The sequence below is a fragment of the Triticum urartu genome, chromosome 6A (genome assembly GCF_056163025.1).
Source record: "Triticum urartu cultivar PI428250 chromosome 6A, HENAU_Tu73, whole genome shotgun sequence".
Classification (NCBI taxonomy): domain Eukaryota; kingdom Viridiplantae; phylum Streptophyta; class Magnoliopsida; order Poales; family Poaceae; genus Triticum; species Triticum urartu.
Genome location: NC_141878.1, coordinates 535,922,314 through 535,942,714, shown reverse-complemented (window position 1 = coordinate 535,942,714; position 20,401 = coordinate 535,922,314). Strand labels below are relative to the sequence as shown.

General features: G+C 41.4%; 1 protein-coding gene across 1 annotated transcript; it reads left to right on the top strand.

Moving 5' to 3' along the window:
• Window positions 1-2,090: 2,090 nt before the first annotated feature.
• Window positions 2,091-19,628, top strand: ELF8 (binding protein). Its single transcript, XM_087528658.1, has 24 exons — window positions 2,091-2,334; window positions 2,898-2,964; window positions 3,115-3,306; window positions 4,158-4,258; window positions 5,535-5,621; window positions 5,700-5,816; window positions 5,907-5,970; window positions 6,050-6,264; window positions 6,411-6,495; window positions 8,819-8,919; window positions 9,011-9,103; window positions 9,897-9,965; window positions 11,229-11,321; window positions 11,405-11,659; window positions 12,761-12,841; window positions 12,909-13,070; window positions 13,446-13,541; window positions 14,868-14,969; window positions 15,051-15,158; window positions 15,248-15,472; window positions 17,589-17,855; window positions 17,947-18,018; window positions 18,733-19,023; window positions 19,229-19,628. Exons 1-24 carry the CDS (start codon window positions 2,194-2,196, stop codon window positions 19,346-19,348), a joined length of 3,204 nt encoding a protein of 1,067 aa, XP_087384784.1. The 5' UTR covers window positions 2,091-2,193; the 3' UTR covers window positions 19,349-19,628.
• The last annotated feature ends 773 nt before the right edge of the window (window positions 19,629-20,401 follow it).

Here is a 20,401-nt window from a genome sequence, read left to right as displayed (position 1 = left end):
ACCTCCGCAGGACGCGCGAAACGCGCCAGATCTGCCAAGGGACTGCCCCGGCCACCCCGAAGCGCCCACGCGCCCGAGCTCGCATCCTGGCGCCCGCACTGCATGCCGCGCCCCCCGCGCCCGCACCAGCACGCCACGCCCCCGCGCGCGCCGCGCTCGTCGCGCCCGTCGCGTCCGCCCACGCCCGCAGGCCGCGCCTGCTCGCCTCGCGCGCCGCGTCCGTCGCGCTCGCAAGTCGTGCCCGCAGGCCGCGCCCACCGCGCCTGCTCGCCTCGCGCGCCGCGGCCGCCGGCGCCCGCAGGCCGCGCCCGCCGCGCCTGCTCGCCTCGCGCGCCGCGGCCGCCGGCGCCCGCAGGCCGCGCCCGCCGCGCCTGCTCGCCTCGCGCGCCGCGGCCGCCGGCGCCCGCAGGCCGCGCCCGCCGCGCCTGCTCGCCTCGCGCGCCGCGGCCGCCGGCGCCCGCAGGCCGCGCCCGCCGCGCCTGCTCGCCTCGCGCGCCGCGGCCGTCGCGCCCGTCGCGCCCGCAAGCCGCGCCCACCGCGCCTGCTCACCTCGCGCGCCGCACCAAACGGCGTCTGCACGCCGCGGCCGTCGCGCCCCCACGCCTCTCCTTAGCCAAGTAGCCCCGCGCTGCCCTGACCTCGCGAGAAGAAGGAAGGCCCCGCCGCCGCCGACGCCGCGTGGGCTTTGCCCGGCGGTGCTTGCCGGCGGCGGCGGGGGAAGGGGAGATCTGGGGAGGGGGAGTTGGTGTGGCGGCTAGGGTTTCGCCCGTGTCGCCCGCGGGGGGGACGACACCACCGGTACTTTGTGTTGTAAAGGCCGATGCCATGGAGAATGTTTTCCTGAGAGATTTCACTGTAATTCTTAGTTATATGAGTTACTTTGTAGTTTCTTGGATTTGTGATTCGAAGCATTGTGTTTGTAATGTTCATCGAGTTAGTCATGTATCATTCTAAAAGAAACTCTTCTTGTTAATAGGGCTGGTTTGGATAAAAACTCATATAGATGGAATGAACATGACTATACAATCCACTTTGCTGGGATAAACAAGACCTTCAATTAGTTGGGGATGAATAAGGTCTCCATTTGAGGATGAACTCCACTTCTGTCCTTCTTTTTTCATCTGGATTTGAGTTGGATCCATTAGCCTACTGAGTGAAATTCAGTCGAGGAGTGTTGTTGACACAGACATTAACTAGACTCAGACAGTTGAGATGCTACAACATTTATTACCAATTAAAAACTAAATGCACATGGCAATCTTTGCTCTCTCTCGAATGACCTATCATGTACTTTTCATGTTGATCCAATTCTTCCTCTATAATCCATTTTCTTACAGTATAATCATGTCTTTTACGAACCCATGGATTATAAGTTGGTAAGTTGTATGCTGTTGTTGGTTTATAAGGTTAACAAAATCAAAAAGAGGACGTGGCAAGCTAGGCATGGCAACCTGCCCAAACTTTTATCTTTTTTCTATACCATCTTCTAAACACTTAATTTCATGATTACTAGCTCACTATGCTTGGACCAGAGAAATAAGTAAGCTGGTGTCACTTGCTTTGAAAAGCTCTCTTACAGAGTCGTCTAAGTATTGGGATCATTGAAATCTTTAAGTGAGAGTATAGTTCGACATTTTGATAGCTTCTTAACTATTTGGTTTATCGCAATGGTAAAAGGTCATGACATTCCTCATTAGATGGTTTTATAGGAAGTCACTAATTTAGCATGTGTGAATAAAAAGATGATATGTGTTGGGGAAAAATAAATAAACAATCCTACATGGGTAATCAACAAAGTATGAGGCGGTCAACAAAAGTCTTTTTTTTAAACCTCGGTCAACAAAAGTCCAACTCTGTGAACAAGAGTCAATCCATTTTCAAAATTCAAGAACAGTTTCTAAAACAGTACATGCGTTTTTTGGTTTTCTGTAAGATTATTTATCCTTTTTAAAAAACTAATTAATAATACTCTTAAATCGGAAATAAAAAGGTTAATTTAACTGATGAAAAATCGGGAGCTGGGCCGGGCCATTACACCGCACCGCTATTCCCGTAAAAAAAGAACGCGCAGCAGTAAATGGGCCGCTGCCCAACTAGCCCCCGTGGGCGTCTGCTACTCTTCTCCTGTCATATACGATTTTCTCTCCCCTGGGCGGCGGCGAAGGGAAGGGAAGAGAGGGGAGCGACGGCGGGATGGCGAGCGTGTACATACCGGTGCAGGGGACGGAGGAGGAGGTGCGGGTGGCGCTGGACCACCTCCCCGCCGACGCCTCCGACATCCTCGACATCCTCAAGGCCGAGCAAGCTCCGCTCCACCTCTGGCTCATCATCGCGGTAGGTCCCCTCCGCTCTCAGGAGCCCAAGCTTCCCTCGCAACCCCACCTAGGTCTAGGTCTAGTTCTTCGGCGGCGCGGATGGAGCAACTTCTACGGCTAGGGTTCTGGCGGAGCCTCGCTCCCGCTGAGGCGACCCTTTTCAGCTTCGAGGCGGGCTTTCTGAGGGTTTGACCGATGCTGGTAGAATTTCTCCAAATGCGCGTGCGCGTGCGCCTGTCATTCCGTCCTCTGCTTTGCCCTGGTTGTTCAGCCGGAGCTATTTCGGCTAGGGGTGATGCTGGCGACGTTTTGGTACTGAGGATACCATCCTGATTCGTTCGGACGGATAATTTGAGTGGAAGATCTGAAGCAGAGCTTCTTGCTGAGCCAGAGTTTCATGCTCGAAATCCCAGTCCTTACACACGTGACTTGTGTTTAATCGAAGCTCTAGTCTCATGGTGAAACTTATTATACTTGCAGATACCCTGTCTCGTAATTTTTTTGGTTGTTTTCTTGTGAAATCGAACTATCCGGATTGGTACCTGTTTATCTATAATTTACTTCTGAAAATTATTGTCACAGAGAGAATACTTCAAGCAAGGGAAGCTCGAACAGTTCCGGCAGATTTTAGAGGAAGGATCTGGCCCAGGTTATTTTTTTTATAACTCTTTTCCTGCACTGTAATATTATCTGAACAATCATATCACCTTTGATTATACGACACCAGTTCAATTTCTCATTGTTACTTTAAGTTTCTGCATAAATCCGCTGTTGTTGAACCATTCCCTCTCCTCTGCAGAAATCGATGATTATTATGCTGATGTGAAGTATGAGCGGATAGCTATCCTTAATGCTTTGGGTGCTTTTCATACTTTCTTGGGAAAGGCTGAGAAAGCACCACAGAAGGAAGTGCATTTCAAAGATGCGACTCAGTACTACAATAGGGCGTCGAGGATAGATGAAACTGAACCTTCTACCTGGATTGGAAGAGGTTATACCACTTCAGAACATTTCAGAGCTCTCAGATATGTTGTGGTTTATAGTTTCATGACTCTTATGTGCATCTCTTTATAGCACACTTTCATCTTTGGTTATGGTTGCGTAGCACTTCATTAACTTAAGTGTAGCATCATCTTAGATGAAGTGACCGTTTGAATTTTTGTTGTTGATAGTTTGATATTTCTGTTTAATGTTGAATGATTTGTTGTATTTGTTTGTAGCTTCTCTATCATAGAAACTCAATTTCAGAATCAGAGACATGCTACAAGACATTATATAGCTCTGCCTATCTAGTTTGTGATAAACAGAAAAAATGAGTGTTTTTGTGTTCATTAGTTCACCAGAACATTGTAAATTTGAATAACACAAGATCAGCAATGTGTTTGTGAATTTTTTATAGAATATACCTAAACTGCGATGCCATGGGCCCAGTGAGGCCTGGTAGTGTTGCGGCTAGTCCCAAGTGGCTAGTTGAATTTCTGTTACAAATATCTTGTAATGCTCAGGAATGATCCAAACCCACATGGTTAACCTCTTCAGATGAAGCATGGGTGAAAGCCTAAGTGCTGCTTGGTTGGATGTTCTTTGAGTGTTATAGTCATGCAGTTTTGTTCATTTTTACATCCTTGGTTTTATTTGTTGCACCTGCTATGTATTATGTAAGTGTTGTTTTCTCATACTGGTTTATTAGACTTAGACAAGATCATACAACTGCTCTCTAGAACCTAGGAGTACTGGACTAAAGAGGGGCACTTTATCTACCAGCAAAGTGCTTTGCCATGTTGCTGTTCTGACCAGAGGAGTATGGTTTTTAACATTTTAATTATTGACGTTGCTGTCTAGGTCAACTCTGCGTGGCCAAGGGTGAGTTGCAAATGGCATCTGACTCATTCAAGATTGTTTTGGATGAGGATGGGGATAATTTCCCAGCCCTTCTTGGTCAGGTAATTTTCTTCAGGTTTCTGTAATGCTTGTTTTAAACATAAGTATATAATGTGTACTTCTGAATGACCGCAGTTTGCTTTTAGTATTAAAATACTAGATTGTAAGGGCCCGTTCGGATTCTCTCTATTAAAATACTAGATTGTAAGGGCCTGTTCGGATTCTCTCTATTAAAATACTACTCCCTCCGTCCGGAAATACTTGTCATCAAAATAAATAAAAGGGGATGTATCTAGATGTATTTTAGTTCTAGATACATCCCTTTTTGTCCATTTTGATGACAAGTATTGTCGGACGGAGGGAGTAGATTGTAAGGGCCCGTTCGGATTCTCTCCAGCTCTGCGCTCCGTTGACTCCATGGGTGAAGCCGGACAGAACGGCCCAGCTCCACGGAGCCGAGATCTAGGATCTGAGCTGACCCCTAGTACGAAACAGTGGAGCTGCTATTTCCTGGCTCCTTAGAGCGCGTTCAGTGGAGTTGGAGGAAATTACAAAAGTTTGCCACCACTAAGTGAAAAATACTGATTCATTTTAAGCCTCTCATCTGGGTTCTCCACGACCTTCTCGCTGCCCAATTCTCACCTGCAGAGTCTGCCGCTCATGGACAGTAATGACGCGGAGCTCGCACACAGGGGATAGCTGTAGACGATGATTCGTTTTATGCTTCTCTCCTCGAGTTCCTCCATGACCTTCTTGCCGTCCCACTCTCGCCTGCCCTGTTTGACGAGCCATTCAATGCACAGGCTTCTAGCATCTCGTCGTCTCCATACAGTTCATTTGCCTTCCACTATGAGTGTGCTCGCGTGTGTGGGAGAGAAGAGAGGGACCACATGTGAGAAGAAGAGGCCTACCAAGGGTGTTTATGCAAAATGTTCTTTCATTCAGCTATTTCGGATGGGACCTGTGTCAAGGTGGTGGAGGTTAACGTGCCACGTCAGCAGGTCAAACATGGTCTGAGCTGTTAGGATCTGTGATGAACAACATACAGATTTTTGGGATCTGAATCTGCATTTCTGAAGTTGTAGGACTAACTTGACACCCCTCAAATAGTTATAGGATCTCTCATATATATTATACTAATGAAACTGCAACCTTCGTATGCTTGCTCTTTCACTAGAACAACTTAATCCTTATGCTTTGATGCTTATAATATGATCGATGAAGATGTAATAATTTATCGTAGGGACTAACTAAAAGAAGCCTGTGTTAATCATTATTTTTTTGACATATTTCTTATCAGTTGTTCTAATCTTCAAGTCGCAAACATTGTCAGTGCAGGCTTCTGTTTATTTCCTGATGGGTGATACGGAACAACAACACAAGAAAGCTTTGGAATGTTATAAGAACTCACTAGAACTCTATAAGGTTGGAGACAGCTCAAGTTCTTTTGACAATTCCATGATATTTTGTAGTATATGTTATAAATTTCAATCATCTTTCTAGAGAGCTCTGCGGGGATATGCAGATTGTCCTGCTGCTGTAAGGCTTGGTATAGCTTTTTGTCGATACAAACTTGGTCAGCTAGACAGGGCCCGACAAGCTTTTGATCGAGTCTTACAGGCAAGATTTTTTATCTGTCTCTTGTTTCATGTAGAATAATTGTCCCTTAAGTTGAATTCATGCTTTTATTCACTTACAATTACTTCACAGTTGGACCCTGAAAACTTTGATGCGCTAGTAGCACTCGCGATCATGGATTTGCAAACAAATGAAGGTAAATGCTCTTTACAGACAAGAAATTTCCTTCTCACCTTTTTTCTCATTATTTTCTAAGTATTGCAACTTTGCTATAGCTGGTGAAATTCGCAGTGGGATGGAGAAAATGAGAAGAGCCTTTGAAATTTATCCTTATTGCACTTTGGCACTCAACCACCTGGCCAACCATTATTTCTTTACTGGCCAGCATTTTGTGGTTGAGCAACTGAGTGAGACTGCTCTGTCTTCAAGCAGTCATGGACTACTGAAATCACAATCCTACTATAACTTAGCCAGATCATACCATAGTAAGGTGATGTACCCCATTCATATACCCATTGAATTAGTTGGGTATTATTTCACTTGGTTCTCTGTGCTGACACTTTGGATTTCCGTGTTGAGAGTCTAGTTTACAACCCTGAACATGTGATGTATTTTTGACAATTTATCTGAATTCAGGGTGATTTTGAGACTGCTGGACGGTATTATATGGCATCTGTCAAAGAAGTCAATAAACCGCAAGACTTTGTGTTGCCATTTGTTGGTGAGTTTCTTGTTCTCATTCACATTTTTTCCTTTTTATTTATTTCATGACATTGTTCTGGTATGCAGTTTTTAGCATTTATGTACCTCCATGTTTCAAGTAGATGAAGTAGTAGTTAAATACTCGCACAATGCTATGGTCAGAAATCACCCAAATCCCTGCAAGTTAACTCCGCTGTTGTTGGGCTAATAATTTAGGGATATTTTTAATAAGGTGGAAGGGAAGGGGGAGGTGGAGAGGGAGAGGTGTATAGTAAGTAGATTGCTCCAGCAAAAAATGCTGATATTCTGGTAAAAGCTACTTAAAATATCGAAATGTTGTTTCTTAAAGATAGTACAAATGGTGAGTCAGGACAGTTTATATTTTGTGTGACTCATAATCAGCAGTAGCACTGCACGCCTCATCAACAAGCATACCTAATTAATCTCTAATGTCTAAGGCCACACTGATTTGCTAGTTCTGTCTTCTGTGTACTCCCTCCGTTCCTAAATATAAGTCTTTTTTTAGAGATTTCAATATGCACTATATACGGATGTATATAGACGTAGTTTAGAGTGTAGATTGACTCATTTTGCTTCGTATGTATCCATTTTGATGACAAGTATTTTCGGACGGAGGGAGTATACGCTAATGTGCTTAGTGTCTTTTAATTAGTTCGCTGTTAGAGCACATATCGTAGTTTTTAAGACCGAACCACATAGCATAGTTATTAAGAGTAAGGGAGGCAGGGAGGGAGTGAGAGGGGGGAGGGCTTTGCATCGTCTTCTCTCTTTCATTATTCAGTTCTTTTCTGTGTGTTTGAAAGATGTTATACTCTGTACTAGGTTAGGTTCTGTGCTTTGGTTTAATCTGCTAGTGGCTGTAAGTTATTATGCTGTCATACTAAGTAAGTGTTGTGATTGAATTTGCTGTTATCTTAAGTTAGGGTCGTATCTATGAAGTCACCTCGCCATATGCTTTAACAAGTGTTATAAATTTATGAAGGGGGTCGGTTGCCATAAAATGCATTATGCCTAAAAACTATACCACATACTCCCTCCGTTCCAAATTACTCGTCGCAAAAATGGATGTATCTAGAACTAAAATACATCTAGATACATCCATACCCGCGACAAGTAATTCGGAACGGAGGGAGTAGATATTTAGCTTAAAAAGGTCAGTTGCTGCTTGTGTGGTTTGTCCCTCTATTGTTGCCAGTTATCAGTGCATAGGCGTGCATCCAGCATCAACTGATAAACTACGTGCTTTGTTTCCTAAAGATAGTACAAATGGTACAACCGTAAACTGCCTAGGGGCAGGAATGTAAATGCACATTGTCCCTGTAAGTAGGGAGGCACCCCTCATTTGTGCTTGGACTCTTGCAAGAAAGATCAATATATTATCTGCACTTCTTGCTATTCTGTTTGCAACGAGCGTCGAGATTATTGCACATGCTGGTGTCATACGCATATCATAATCTCGATCTCTTGATCCGCTCCCCATGCACTCTGTTTGGTCATGTAGCCGAACCAAGGTGCCACAAGTTTGTTGTTCGGTAAGTATTCACCATAGTTGCTGCATATCACGGGAACTGAACGAGAAATGATGTCGTGAGCAACATCCGATGTCGCTGACAATCGTCCGAGCACATGCCTTCATTATCGTCGACAGTCGGCCTTGTGTGTGTATGAGAACATCAAGTTGAGAGCCATGCCGCCTAAAGGAAAGGAATACAACAAGAAGTTTATTGCTCCAATATATGTACGACAAGTGAGATAAGCATCTCTGCCTGAGGCATCAAACTACTTAGTGATTGAACGGAATATGCAATCACTGATCGGGGAGCTGGTAAATCGGAGATGTAGAATGGATCACATCCCACATTGATGGGACTTATGTTTGTGATTCGAAGGGGAATCTAATATATGTGAGGTCTCTTAAACTCGTTAGTTGTGAGCCATCTCTCCGAGATGATCTCATCAGTTACTTGCGAAGGGCAAACAATCATGGATAGTATAGTAACTATGGTGGTTATGAATTGATAGAATCCTCAAGGTAAAGCAAGCACTGAGAGGTCTGATAAAAATTCTGGCAAGTTGGCCAGAGGAAACCCATGTCATTTACAGTAGGTACTCATATCTCATCATCAGTTATGTGCCTGTTGTCTTCCTATTGATTTGCTAGTTATAAATGAAATAGTGCCATCTATTTAAAATACATGATATACTTGTCTCTTAATCGATATTTCAGGTGATACTTGGGCATACCGTATTTTTTTCTTCCATTTTAGAATATTTTATTGTGTATTTTGTTGCTGTTTTGTGACACTCGTGATCTGAACCAGGCCTGGGTCAAATACAATTAAAATTCGGTGACTTCAAACGTTCCTTAGCTAGCTTCGAGAAAGTGCTGGAGGTACACCCCGAAAATTGTGAAAGTTTGAAGGTAAGATGTGTTTCTAATCAAATGCTTCTATTCATTGTTCCAAAGCATTCCATTTGATTATGAATGAAATGATTTATGTTGCTTGTGCTAGGCTATTGGGAACATCTATGCAAACTTGGGTGAGAATGACAAAGCCATAGAAACCTTTAAGAAGGTTACACGGATTGATCCAAAAGATCACCAGGTAGTCATTCGTCTCTTTCTCCTTTTTAGTGAATAATTTGTAAACCACAAATTCATTGATTTTGTACAAATTGTATCACTGTCGCCTGTTACAAAAACACTACACTAACTGAACTTGTATTCACTTGGATGTTGCGATATTGATGATTAAGGATCAGGAATGCCAATCTTGGATGCATATGTGAACTAGGATGTCTGGACCTAGGAAACTTCATTGATAGTTGGGCACGCTAAATTATAGATTCCACACACACGCACACACCTTTTATTGCAGCTCTAGAAGAGTGTACAACAATTCCTCTAAAGATGTCCTGTTGTTCGATGATTAGATGAAAATATGGAATTTATTATAGCAGCAGTTATTACCAGGTCATATAAATTTGTAGATATTGTTTCATTGATGTTGAGGAATACTGCAAGAGTCACACTTTTTATTTGCTGTAGAAAAGGGGTATACATTAATTCTATTTGGTTTCCAAACATAAAATGTACAATATTTGTACATCAGTCACTCCCTTGTTTCACTGTATCTCTTCATGGCCTTAGGATTCTCTGTTTCAAGTGAGCGAATCAAGAGTGTAGTTACGGCAATTTTTTCCAGTCTCTGCCCTACTTATGTTCCTTTTTGATATTTGATCATGTACTTATGTGAAGTTTGGACGCTTATTTAATAATCCCATCTTCCTGTACTACCTCTGTTGCATTATTCAATACATGGTTTGGTCATATATCTGATATTGTAGTTCCAATGTTTGTTTTTTGCATATAATCTTGTTGATTAATTCACTATGCAGGCATTTGTTGAACTCGGTGAATTGTTGGTAGAATCTGATTGGGCTGCTGCCATGGAATACTTAAAGACAGTAAGGCTCTTCAACTAGCTATATGTTTATTGTGTTGACCAATGCCATGTTGGAGTTCTTAAAATGCTGTTTTCCCCCTTCTATCAAACTTGTGTAGTGTTTCTGAATTAGGATTAATCACTGAACTTTGTTTCTTAGAATCTTATAATCCACAAATGTATGATTAATATAGAAAACAAACGTTAACACTACAGAAGGTGGATTCATTTAATTATAGGCTTCATCACTCTATCAGCTTAGGTTCTTCTTCCTCTAGATTACCATTGTATTGGCTGTGATAAAACCGGTTTTCTCCTAAAAGTTGAGTTGTTCTATCATGCTGCATCACCTACTCTCTAGGGTCAATTCTGGCAGGATTGGCACATGAAGTTATATGTGCTTCTCTTCGAACTTTGAAATTGGTTTGCAGCATGAAAAACCATATACTTGGTTGTGTGGGCTGGTGATTATAGGTTATCTAAAGTGGATTATTTGACCATGATTTGCATATTGGTGATGCTAGGTTAGCTAAGGCTGGCATTCTGGCTATGATCTTATTGGCGTGGCAAATGTTTGCTGCATCATTGCTGCATGTTAACTACTTTGTTGATCAAATGCATGCGTACCTGATTATTAAAAGGAAAGCATATTTTACCCCCCAGAAGCATTGGGTTTGTCTACTTAGCTTCCTAAACTCCTTTTGGACTCACATAATCCCCTGAACTCCTAATACTGGGCCACTTCATCTGGCATATCCTAGTTTTGCCACCGTCCACCACAAATGGATGCTGCTATCATATTCTACATATCCTCCCGCCGTCTTCCTTTTACATGGCTCGGGTGGAGAGGGGGTAGGAAGAAGACGTGGAGATTTGATGATGTCAGTATTCATTTTGTGCTTAAAAGTGGCGGAACCAGATGTTATGGCAGCCCATGTAGCAATATCACCGTCCACACTATCAATCCGGCTAAGCAAAACCAGGTTTGACTGGTAATTGAACTGGTACTGAAACACAGGCTTGTCAAGTTGATCAATAGAAAGTTTGGCAGATTAAAGACGATTAAACTTGACACCATTTGATACTTCAAGGGAACTCACAATCTACTTTTTATAAGATGTAATCTTATCTAGCATTTCCCAGGCACATCAAGTTTGACAGGTTACTGAATGGGTACTAAAACATGAGGGTGTTAAGTCGATCGATAGAAAGCTTAGGGGATTAATACTATTAAATGGACTGGATGTTCTCCTTGTAATACATAATCTTATCTAGCATTTCTCAGGCATGCACTCTCCTAAGGAAGGCAGGAGAGAAAATACCGGTTGAATTGCTCAATGGAATTGGACTTCTTTATTTTGAGAAGGCAGAGTTTGAGGTTTGTTTACTGTTATACATATAACATTGTATTTACATTTTCATGTATACACCTGACAGTACCTCTTTTGTTCATGCTTTCAGTTGGCTGAGCAAAGTTTTAAGGAAGCTCTAGGAGACGGTATCTGGGTTTCAATTATGGATGGGACTGCTGGTAGTTCCATAGCAAACTGGAGTGTGCAGTACAGGGATCAGAGTTTTTTTCACCAACTTGAAGAAAACGTATCTCTTGAATTACCCTGCGATAAAGTCACCACATTGTTTAACTATGCAAGATTATTGGAAGAGCTTCATGATACTGTGAAAGCCAGCCTCCTTTACCGTCTCATTATTTTCAAGGTACTGTGGTGTCATCCCCAAAACCCTTCCTGAGTGTCCGCTCTCTGTCTCTCATTTACTTATTTTACAGTATAAATGTAACTGGGGATGAAAGCATGCTTTGAAAGAACATGAAAACAGTGAAATTGTAACCTTCACTTTTCTTACTTAGTGTTCCTGTTGTTTATTGCAGCTGCAATCTGCACACAATTTTGTCTGTCATTTTCTGATGTTAGTCATTTGCCTGCGGTCACATGCCTTCATGTGTGACTTTGTTTTTGCAGCTTCTCTAAAACCTGCAGTCAGTTACCTTTAGTTTCATTTGTATTGGCCTTCTCTTGATATAGTTGAGATACCATTGCCATGTTTACCCCGTCCACCACAGATGTATTAGTTACATTGTTTTGCCAGTGATTGAAAGCTCATTTTGTGAGAATTTAATCTTTTCTATCAGGATATTATGCATATATTCCTCAGTCAGTAACCACGATTCTTTTTTGTGTAGTTCCCATTCTTTTTTCAGTTAATACTATGTTCTTACTTCTGTTTGCCCTTACTGTTCTCGGAATTAACTAGACACTGGTTAGTGTCAAAGCTTGTCGAGGGCCTTACGAACATTTTTTGTTTGATGTTGTTTACATTGTCTAGAAAAAGTTCATCTTCACAAGCTGTCTTGCGCAATTTTGTTTAAAAAAAAATCTGTCGTCCACATCACGTCATATCGATGCTTCTTCTAAGACAAAATGACATGCAGTCAGGTGCGTGCTCAAGGAAAAATAGATGAAGTCTACATGAAAGAAAAGCTCTTAATATTATGTTTTTGATAGAAGTTGGCCCCCAAATAACTATCACAAGTACAGACCCTGAGGAAGTGAAGTTCCTGGTCTGTATAAGTATCATTATGGGAAAACTTCCCTATGAAATGTTGAAGTGACAAGTATTGGTGATTTATTTTGGAGTTGCTGTATTGGTCATTGGTTTCCTAATAGACTTCTAAAATAGATCTCTGTAGCATTATTCTGTGATGCAGGATTCTCTGTGCAACAATGAATACACTCTTTTGTATTTGTACTACACTTGTATTATATTCTAATTCCCTGTTTTCTTTAATAATAATAACAGTACCCAGACTACATTGATGCCTATCTGAGGTTAGGGTCTATTGCAAAAGAAAAAAACAATATTCAACTGAGCATTGAGCTGGTAAGTACTGATGCTTACATTTGTTGTTCTTCTTAACTGAGAATAATAATGGTTTATTTGTTTCTAGATAGGTGATGCTCTAAAGATAAATAGTAAGTATCCAAATGCACTGTCTATGCTTGGAAGTCTTGAACTTCAGAGTGATGAAACCTGGCTCACTGCGAAGGAACATTTCCGTGATGCTAAAGATGCTACTGACGGAAAAGACCCATACTCTTGGCTTCAGCTGGTATGTGAGCCTACTTCACTATAGTAGTTTTTTTAATGGCCGTGGTAGAATTTAATAAGTAAATCCCTTCCATCCTGAGTTATCTGTTTACAGTTTACAATTACTGTTGAATTAATATAGCTTGTAATGACAGTGCGTCATATTTTCCTTTTATGAATTGGCTGCTGCCTGCTGGCAGGATAAAATGCGTCAAGTAATTTAGACCATTAGTGTATCACCAAATTTAGTGATACGTTAGGCTTACATATATAACTCGTCCCCTTGTATTTCCAACAATTCTACAATAGCTGGTCATTGTAATACAGAATTTTCACTGTAAATGACTATGCTACTTAACTCTTCTCCGACTGATCAATTGCATATGTGTTGTTACAGGGCAACTGGAACTACTTTGCTGCCAATCGCCCTGAGAAAAAGGCCCCGAAATTCGAGGCCACTCATCGGGAGAAAGCAAAGGAACTTTTTTTGAATGTATGATATGTTACACCAGCTATTATTCCCAGTTATCTTCTCAAATTCATCAGGTCTTTGGAGGTTTTCATGCAATAGATTCTGTTCCTTCATATTTGTTACTCCCTCCGTCCCATAATATAAGACCATATTACATCTGATTTGTGAGCAAATCGGATGTAATAAGGTCTTATACTATGGGACAGAGGGAGTACAGAAATAGACCCCACAAACTGTTCTTCAGCAGCTGTCTTTTGTTTCGGTAATTGTGTGTAGGCATGTATTATACATGTACATTTATATTCACCATTTATGTTGATGCTCAGAATGGCCTGTCTTGATTGGATATCTCAGGAACATCTTCCGTAATTTATGTTCCCTGAAGCTCATCCGTGATCATTGCTTATTGTTTAAGATAGAACTGACTATTCTTGGGCCTGATGTCAGCTTGTAGTTTCTACTGTTGATAAGCTTTTTGTTTGTTTGTTTAGTAGTATTTCAGGCTAACAAAGAGTTAGCAGGAAAATTGTTCTGTGATCCTCTGCACAAGAATCAAAAGCTACATTTAATCTATTTTAAACTTCAGTAATTATATTTCTAGCACGATTTCTCATGTTCTTTATTTCATTAATGCCATCTTTTTAGAAGTGTAGCAAATGCTTAGTTTTTTATTTCTGTTAGTTTTCTAGTAAAACAATTGTCTAGTTTTAACTCCTGTCTCCATATTTAATGTATTTTGGAGATTAAATCACTGAATTAGGCAATCGTATTTTTTTTAAAGAGTAAATAACTCTCCGGTTGGGACGAAGCACTTTGTACATGATCATTGATCAAGTCATGATATTTACTGCGTAAAGTCAAAAGCTTAGGAATTTGAATGCCATAATTTGTAGTGCGAGTGATATTTGTAGTAGGACATCAGGACATCTAGCAAGCTCTTTATTGATTTGCAATGTTACACTTTCGTCATGTTTGCCTCAAATCTCACAGTTCTATTTCTACAGAAATATAATGGCATGATATTTAATAAGTCAAGTTGAAAACTTAGGAAGTTGGTTGGTACATTAGTGAGTTTGAGTTCCAGAGTCATACTCGAGCAAGCCATCCAGCAAGATGTGATGAATGATGATAAATTTTCTTTTCTGGAGAATTGTAAATAAACAGGCAACTGAATTGGGTGCACTTTGATTAAATTTCTTTTACATGAGAGCATTAATTTCTTGGAACCACAAAGCAAATGTGTGGTTGAAAGCAAATTATATACTGCAGTGCTTTGAGGGATTGGTGATGGTATGGTGTCTTTAAGTGCCGGTTTGCTCATTGTTGGGATCTCAATCTCTGATTCAGGTACTAAAGCAGAACCATGGTAATATGTTTGCTGCAAATGGTCTTGGAATCTTACATGCTGAGAAAGCCCAATGGGATATTGCGAAGGAGTTATTTACACAGGTTAGAAAGGGAAAACAATGTTCATTATTCTATATGACAAACTGTGAACTTTAATAAAGTGCATCACCAATTTGATATTAGGTACATGAAGCTGCATCAGGAAGTATATTTGTTCAGGTACCTGATGTATGGATCAATTTGGCCCACATATATTTTGCTCAAGGCCTTTTTCAACAAGCAGTTAAAATGGTACTCTCCCTGTCTTCTCCCTCTCCCTCTCTCTCTCTCTCTCTCTCTCTTTGTCGGATGAATGAAGTTCCTAATTCCTTTTCTTGCAGTACCAAAACTGTGCACGGAAGTTCTTCTACAACACAGATGCAACTACACTCCTATACCTTTCCCGAACACATTATGAAGCTGAGCAATGGCAAGACTGCCGGAAATCTTTGCTGAGAGCTATACATTTGGCTCCATCAAATTATTTATTACGGTTTAATGTTGGCGTTTCAATGCAGAAGTTTTCTGCTTCTACTCTACAGAAGACAAAACGAACAGTTGATGAGGTCAGTACTGATACTTCTCTTTGCCTGGTTTCTGATTCTTTGATATATGAAGTAAGAGAAAAAAGGTAATACCACCCAAATCTCTCTGGTTTTGGTATATACCATGTGGCTCATTTCTATATCCTCCAAACTCCACATTTCTCTCCATTATCCAGCTTTTTGAGGTGATCCGTCATCCCTGTGTTTTTTTAGGGAGAAGTCGTTTTTGGTTTGAAGGCTGACGGTGACACTGCTTTTTTTGGGGTGATTATTGGACTGATCAACTTTTGTGGAGAAGAATCCTTTGGCTGCATTCTCTTGCCCTTGATAATCTGGTCTCGGTCCATGATGTGCTTACCACCCAAGACCCTCTGGATCTATTCCACCCCCCTTTCCAGCCAGGGTTTTGTTGAATTCCATGAGTTCAGACATTTCCTGATCAGCTTGCATTTTTTCCCGTATGCTGCCGATTCTTGGTCCTTCTCATGGGGTTAACTTTCTCATCTTCAGAAATCTACAAGGCTCATTTTCAGCATCTCCGAGCTCCATCCTTCACCTCTTGCCATGGAATTCCAAGTGCTCTCCTAAGCTCAAAGGCTTTGCCTGGCTCCTGAATGAGAAACTTAACACCAAGACATGCTTCAACTTCGCCAGTTTAATTCCCCTGGGGCTCCATTTGCTCTCTCTGCCAATCGAACTCCTCCAGAACTCGCGGTCACCTCTTCTGGCTTAGCTTCAGCTCCTCATGCTGGCAGTGTCTCAGACTTCGCTTTGATATCCACATTTCATCCATGGAGGAGATTGTTTCCCAGGCGAAACTTATGATCAGCAAGCCTTTCTTCCTTGAGGTTCTTGTGTTTGCGGCGTGGAATATCTGGAAGCAGAGAAATGCTAAAGTATCTGTTGTTTAACTTCAAGAGGGGTCTTTTCTTTCTTACAGAATGAAGGATTAGCTTTCCGCCTCTCTCAGGCTCAGGCTGGATTGGCTTTTTTCTAGCCCTAGCCCTTCTTTCTAGTTTCCCCTTTGTACAACCCCCTCCCCCCTCTCTACTTCTGCTATTATTAATAAAATTTACTGTCGGGGCCTCCCCTACCGTTTCCGCTAAAAAAGGCTCATGGTTACAGATGCAGCCACTACCAAAACCTATATGAATCATCCTTGCATCTCCCTGTATTTGGTTGGTTGGGACTGTGGGAGGCTTTTCCACCCTGGACAAGCTCACTAAACTTGGAAGGAATGTCCCCGAGAAATGTTTGACAGGCCCATTCACCCATTTGACCAAATAAGCTCATCCATGCACAACTAATCATGAGCGTTGGCAATAGTTGGTGATAATTACTTCAAGATTGGGATTGATAAGTGATCTAGTTATTCACACTTATGCTTAGTTTCCGGTTGTTGAACCATGTTGTCAACTTGTGATGAAATATTCCTCAGTAATCTGTTGTGAAAAAATTAGGCACATAAATAGGAAAACGCTGGTTAGCCAACCATAAAAAAATATATAGAAGCTGATTACATAAACATGATGATTGTAATCCACTGAAATGCCAAATGCAGCTTAGTGTTAGCGTCTGCTGATTAGTGCATGATAACTATTATTAATGAAAGTTAATGGCATAATTTAATTAATTAATAGCGTCCATCCATCCCAAACAAAATGCTGCAGAGTCTCATCCATCAAAGATGGAGTGTTTGTATTCCATCCTGAATTTTCAGGTTGTCCTATCCCATTCAACCTGACCCTATCTAAACACTACCTTGTGTGAACCACATGATCCTGGTGTTGCATACAAGTCCCCTGTTAAGATCTATACCAAACTTTTTCCGTGCCGCAAGCTACAGCAGACAAAACTACTGCAATGTTCTGGCAATATAAATTGGGTAGTCCCATCTACAGACTTATTGGAGCATAGATCTGACCCTGATATGCTGAAAGATGGTATTATGAATTACAGGCCTACAGCTCTATCATAGGGAATAAAAGCCTCGTGACAGTTTTTTTCTTCACTAAATAGATCGCTTCTTTCAGAGGCCATCGCCCACCTTCTTGTTTAAGATATGACAATCTATCATCTTGTATGTACTCTTTACTAACCACAGAAGTAATTTTTGCTGCATGCTTTCTTTTTCTAGGTTCGTGCAACAGTCTCTGAGCTTCAGAACGCCATTAGAGTGTTCAGTCTATTGTCTGTTGCATCAACGTACCATTCCCATGGTTTTGATGAGAGGAAAATAGAAACCCATGTTGAGTATTGCAGACACTTGCTTGATGCTGCTAAGGTTCATCGTGATGCCGCTGAACAAGCTGAGAAGCAAACCAAGCAAAAATTGGAAGTTACCCGTCAAATTGCTTTAGCTGATGAAGCTCGCCGGCGGGCTGAAGAACAGAGGAAATTCCAGGTCCTGCTCTTGCTGCATGTATTTCATCATAAATGTCTGTTTGTGTTTGAAAAATATTATATGTTTATGGCTAATGTGGTGCTGGTAACAGTTAGAAAGAAGGAAGCAAGAGGACGAATTAAAGCAAGTAATGCAACAGGAGCAGCACTTCGAGCGTGTCAAGGTATTTTTATATATTACCATGTGTGTTTCAATGAGAGCTATAGATGTCAATGATTCGTTCATAAGTGTTAAAGAACGATTCAAATCTACCCGTGAAAATCGGCCTATACAAAGTTTTGAGCTAGAGCTACTCGACTTGCCTGCACATACCAAAAATGAACTAGCACCCTTCCATCGGTTTTGGTCGGGTTGATTACAACCTGAGATTGAACACAGCTGTTCTTTGTTCGCCAAGGAGGACCAGCTGTGGTATGCCACTCCATTATTGAGATATGTTTGTTGGTATTGGCCCCAGGCTATTTGTGCCTACAGAAGACATAGTTTCTTTATACTGTCTGATGTGACACATTTTTATGGTTGCTTATGTGGAAAAGACCATTCAATCACAAATAAGTTGCAATGTTTTCTCATGCTATTTGGAACCCTTTGGGAACAATTTTCTCTACAGTATCTGTATTCTAATCTTGCACTATCGCATCACTGAATAATAGGCACTTTATTGGGAAATCAGTCCATAGTCTTCCAAGAATTTGTTATGTATAGAAATGGTGACAGACCATATTTTTCTTGTCCATTGTGTGAAAATCTGCTTTTGTTCATGCAACTTAAGTACCTAACCCAGGATTAGTTTCTCCAAAGCTGTAATGTCACAAGCACATTTGGATTTTGCCTGACAGCTTAAAGCATGATTTGACAATGTACTGTTTCTCATAAGGAACAATGGAAAACATCCAACAACACCCCTGGTAAGAGAAAAGATAGGTCCAGGCATGAAGATGAAGATGGGGACAGTGGGAAGAAGAGGAGGAAGGGTGGCAAGAGAAGGAAGGATCAGAAGACAAAGATGCAATACGAAGATGATGAAGAAGATCAATACAGAAATGAACCAGAGGAAGATGATTATGCAAACATGTCAAGGGATCCTGGCGGTGACAGACCAGAGAAAGCCCCAGATCACCTTCTTGCGGCTGCTGGTCTTGAGGATTCTGACGCCGAAGATGAAACGGTTAGGGTTCCTGTTTCTTTCCCATAAAGTCAAAATACATTTATTTCTGCATCCAAGTTTGTTTGTTTTGTCTTTGGGGAGCTTTGATGTCTGTTTCCTGCTATGCAACGGAAGTTATTTTGCTCCATACATATGTGGTTTAAACTGTTCATGCTCATAAGTGCTTTGGTGCAAAGTTGCCTTCATCTACTCTTTTGTATTGTAGGGTCATCCTCAATCCGTGATAGAGCGGAAGAGACGAGCATGGTCAGAATCTGACGACGAGGAACCAGTGCAGCGATCAGTGCAACCTACTAGCCCAGGTCCGAATGATCTGAGTGAATGAAATAAGTAGAAGGACAAAGCTCGCTCTTGACAGTGATGATACATTAGGTTATGATGTTGTTGTAGAAGTCCCAACAGTTTAATTTACTTTTGGGCTGTAACAAAATAATTTCTGTGGTAGTTTTTTTTTTGGGAGGGAATTCGCAGTAGTTCTAGAGCTAAGAAAAGATGAACCTTAAGGGCCATGTTTGCCCATACTAACCGAAGCACTGTATCCAATTCATGACACGTTTCTACGTTATCCTGTAGTATGTTTTATGACTATCCTGTCTTTTCTGGTCTGGGCTTGTGTTGTGGTTTTTGCGGGGTGCTCTGTGTTAAGGGTGGAAATGCAAAAGCTAGCAACCTTTTGCAATAAAACTACGTTCCAGGTATGGGTGGGGCCACTTCATACCCTCACCTGCCCTCAATGAGCTTACCCATCACCCTTGCCCATATTTGCCAATGGGTATAATTTATTCCCATACCCATTACTCGACAGGATAGATATGCCTGTGTGCAAAACATCAATTCGAACAACTCACAGTCATGAAAAGCAATATATAATTACAATTTATAAACAACAACATATACTTATAAACAACACATTTAATAAACAATATCATTTCTCATAAACAACACGTCAAAGCGGAAGTTCCGAACTAAACCCTCTTTTAGGGCTTAATCGGTTAGTCCTCTCCCAAGAGGGTTGGAGAGGATTGACAAGGATTGGGACGTATTGTGGCTTATAAGGGGCTTAAATCCCCCTCAAACTCTTTCAATCCTTTCGGATCCAAACTCAACCGAACAAGGCCTTAATAAAATAGGATCACACCGTCTTTTAAAAGATTCCGGCAATCCTCATTTTACTGGCCGCTGTTTGGAGTTTCTACGGCCTCTAGCGCTCGTGTGCAATGCGGAGAATTTAACACGGAATGAAGTGTAAAGAATATCAGTCGATGGGAATCGTCTTTCAAAAAGAAGAATCCTCCAGTCTCCCAGCCAAAAGCACTAACCAAACTGCACCTTGGATGTGAGTGTTTGGTTAGCTTATTATCACTGCACAAATGTAAGG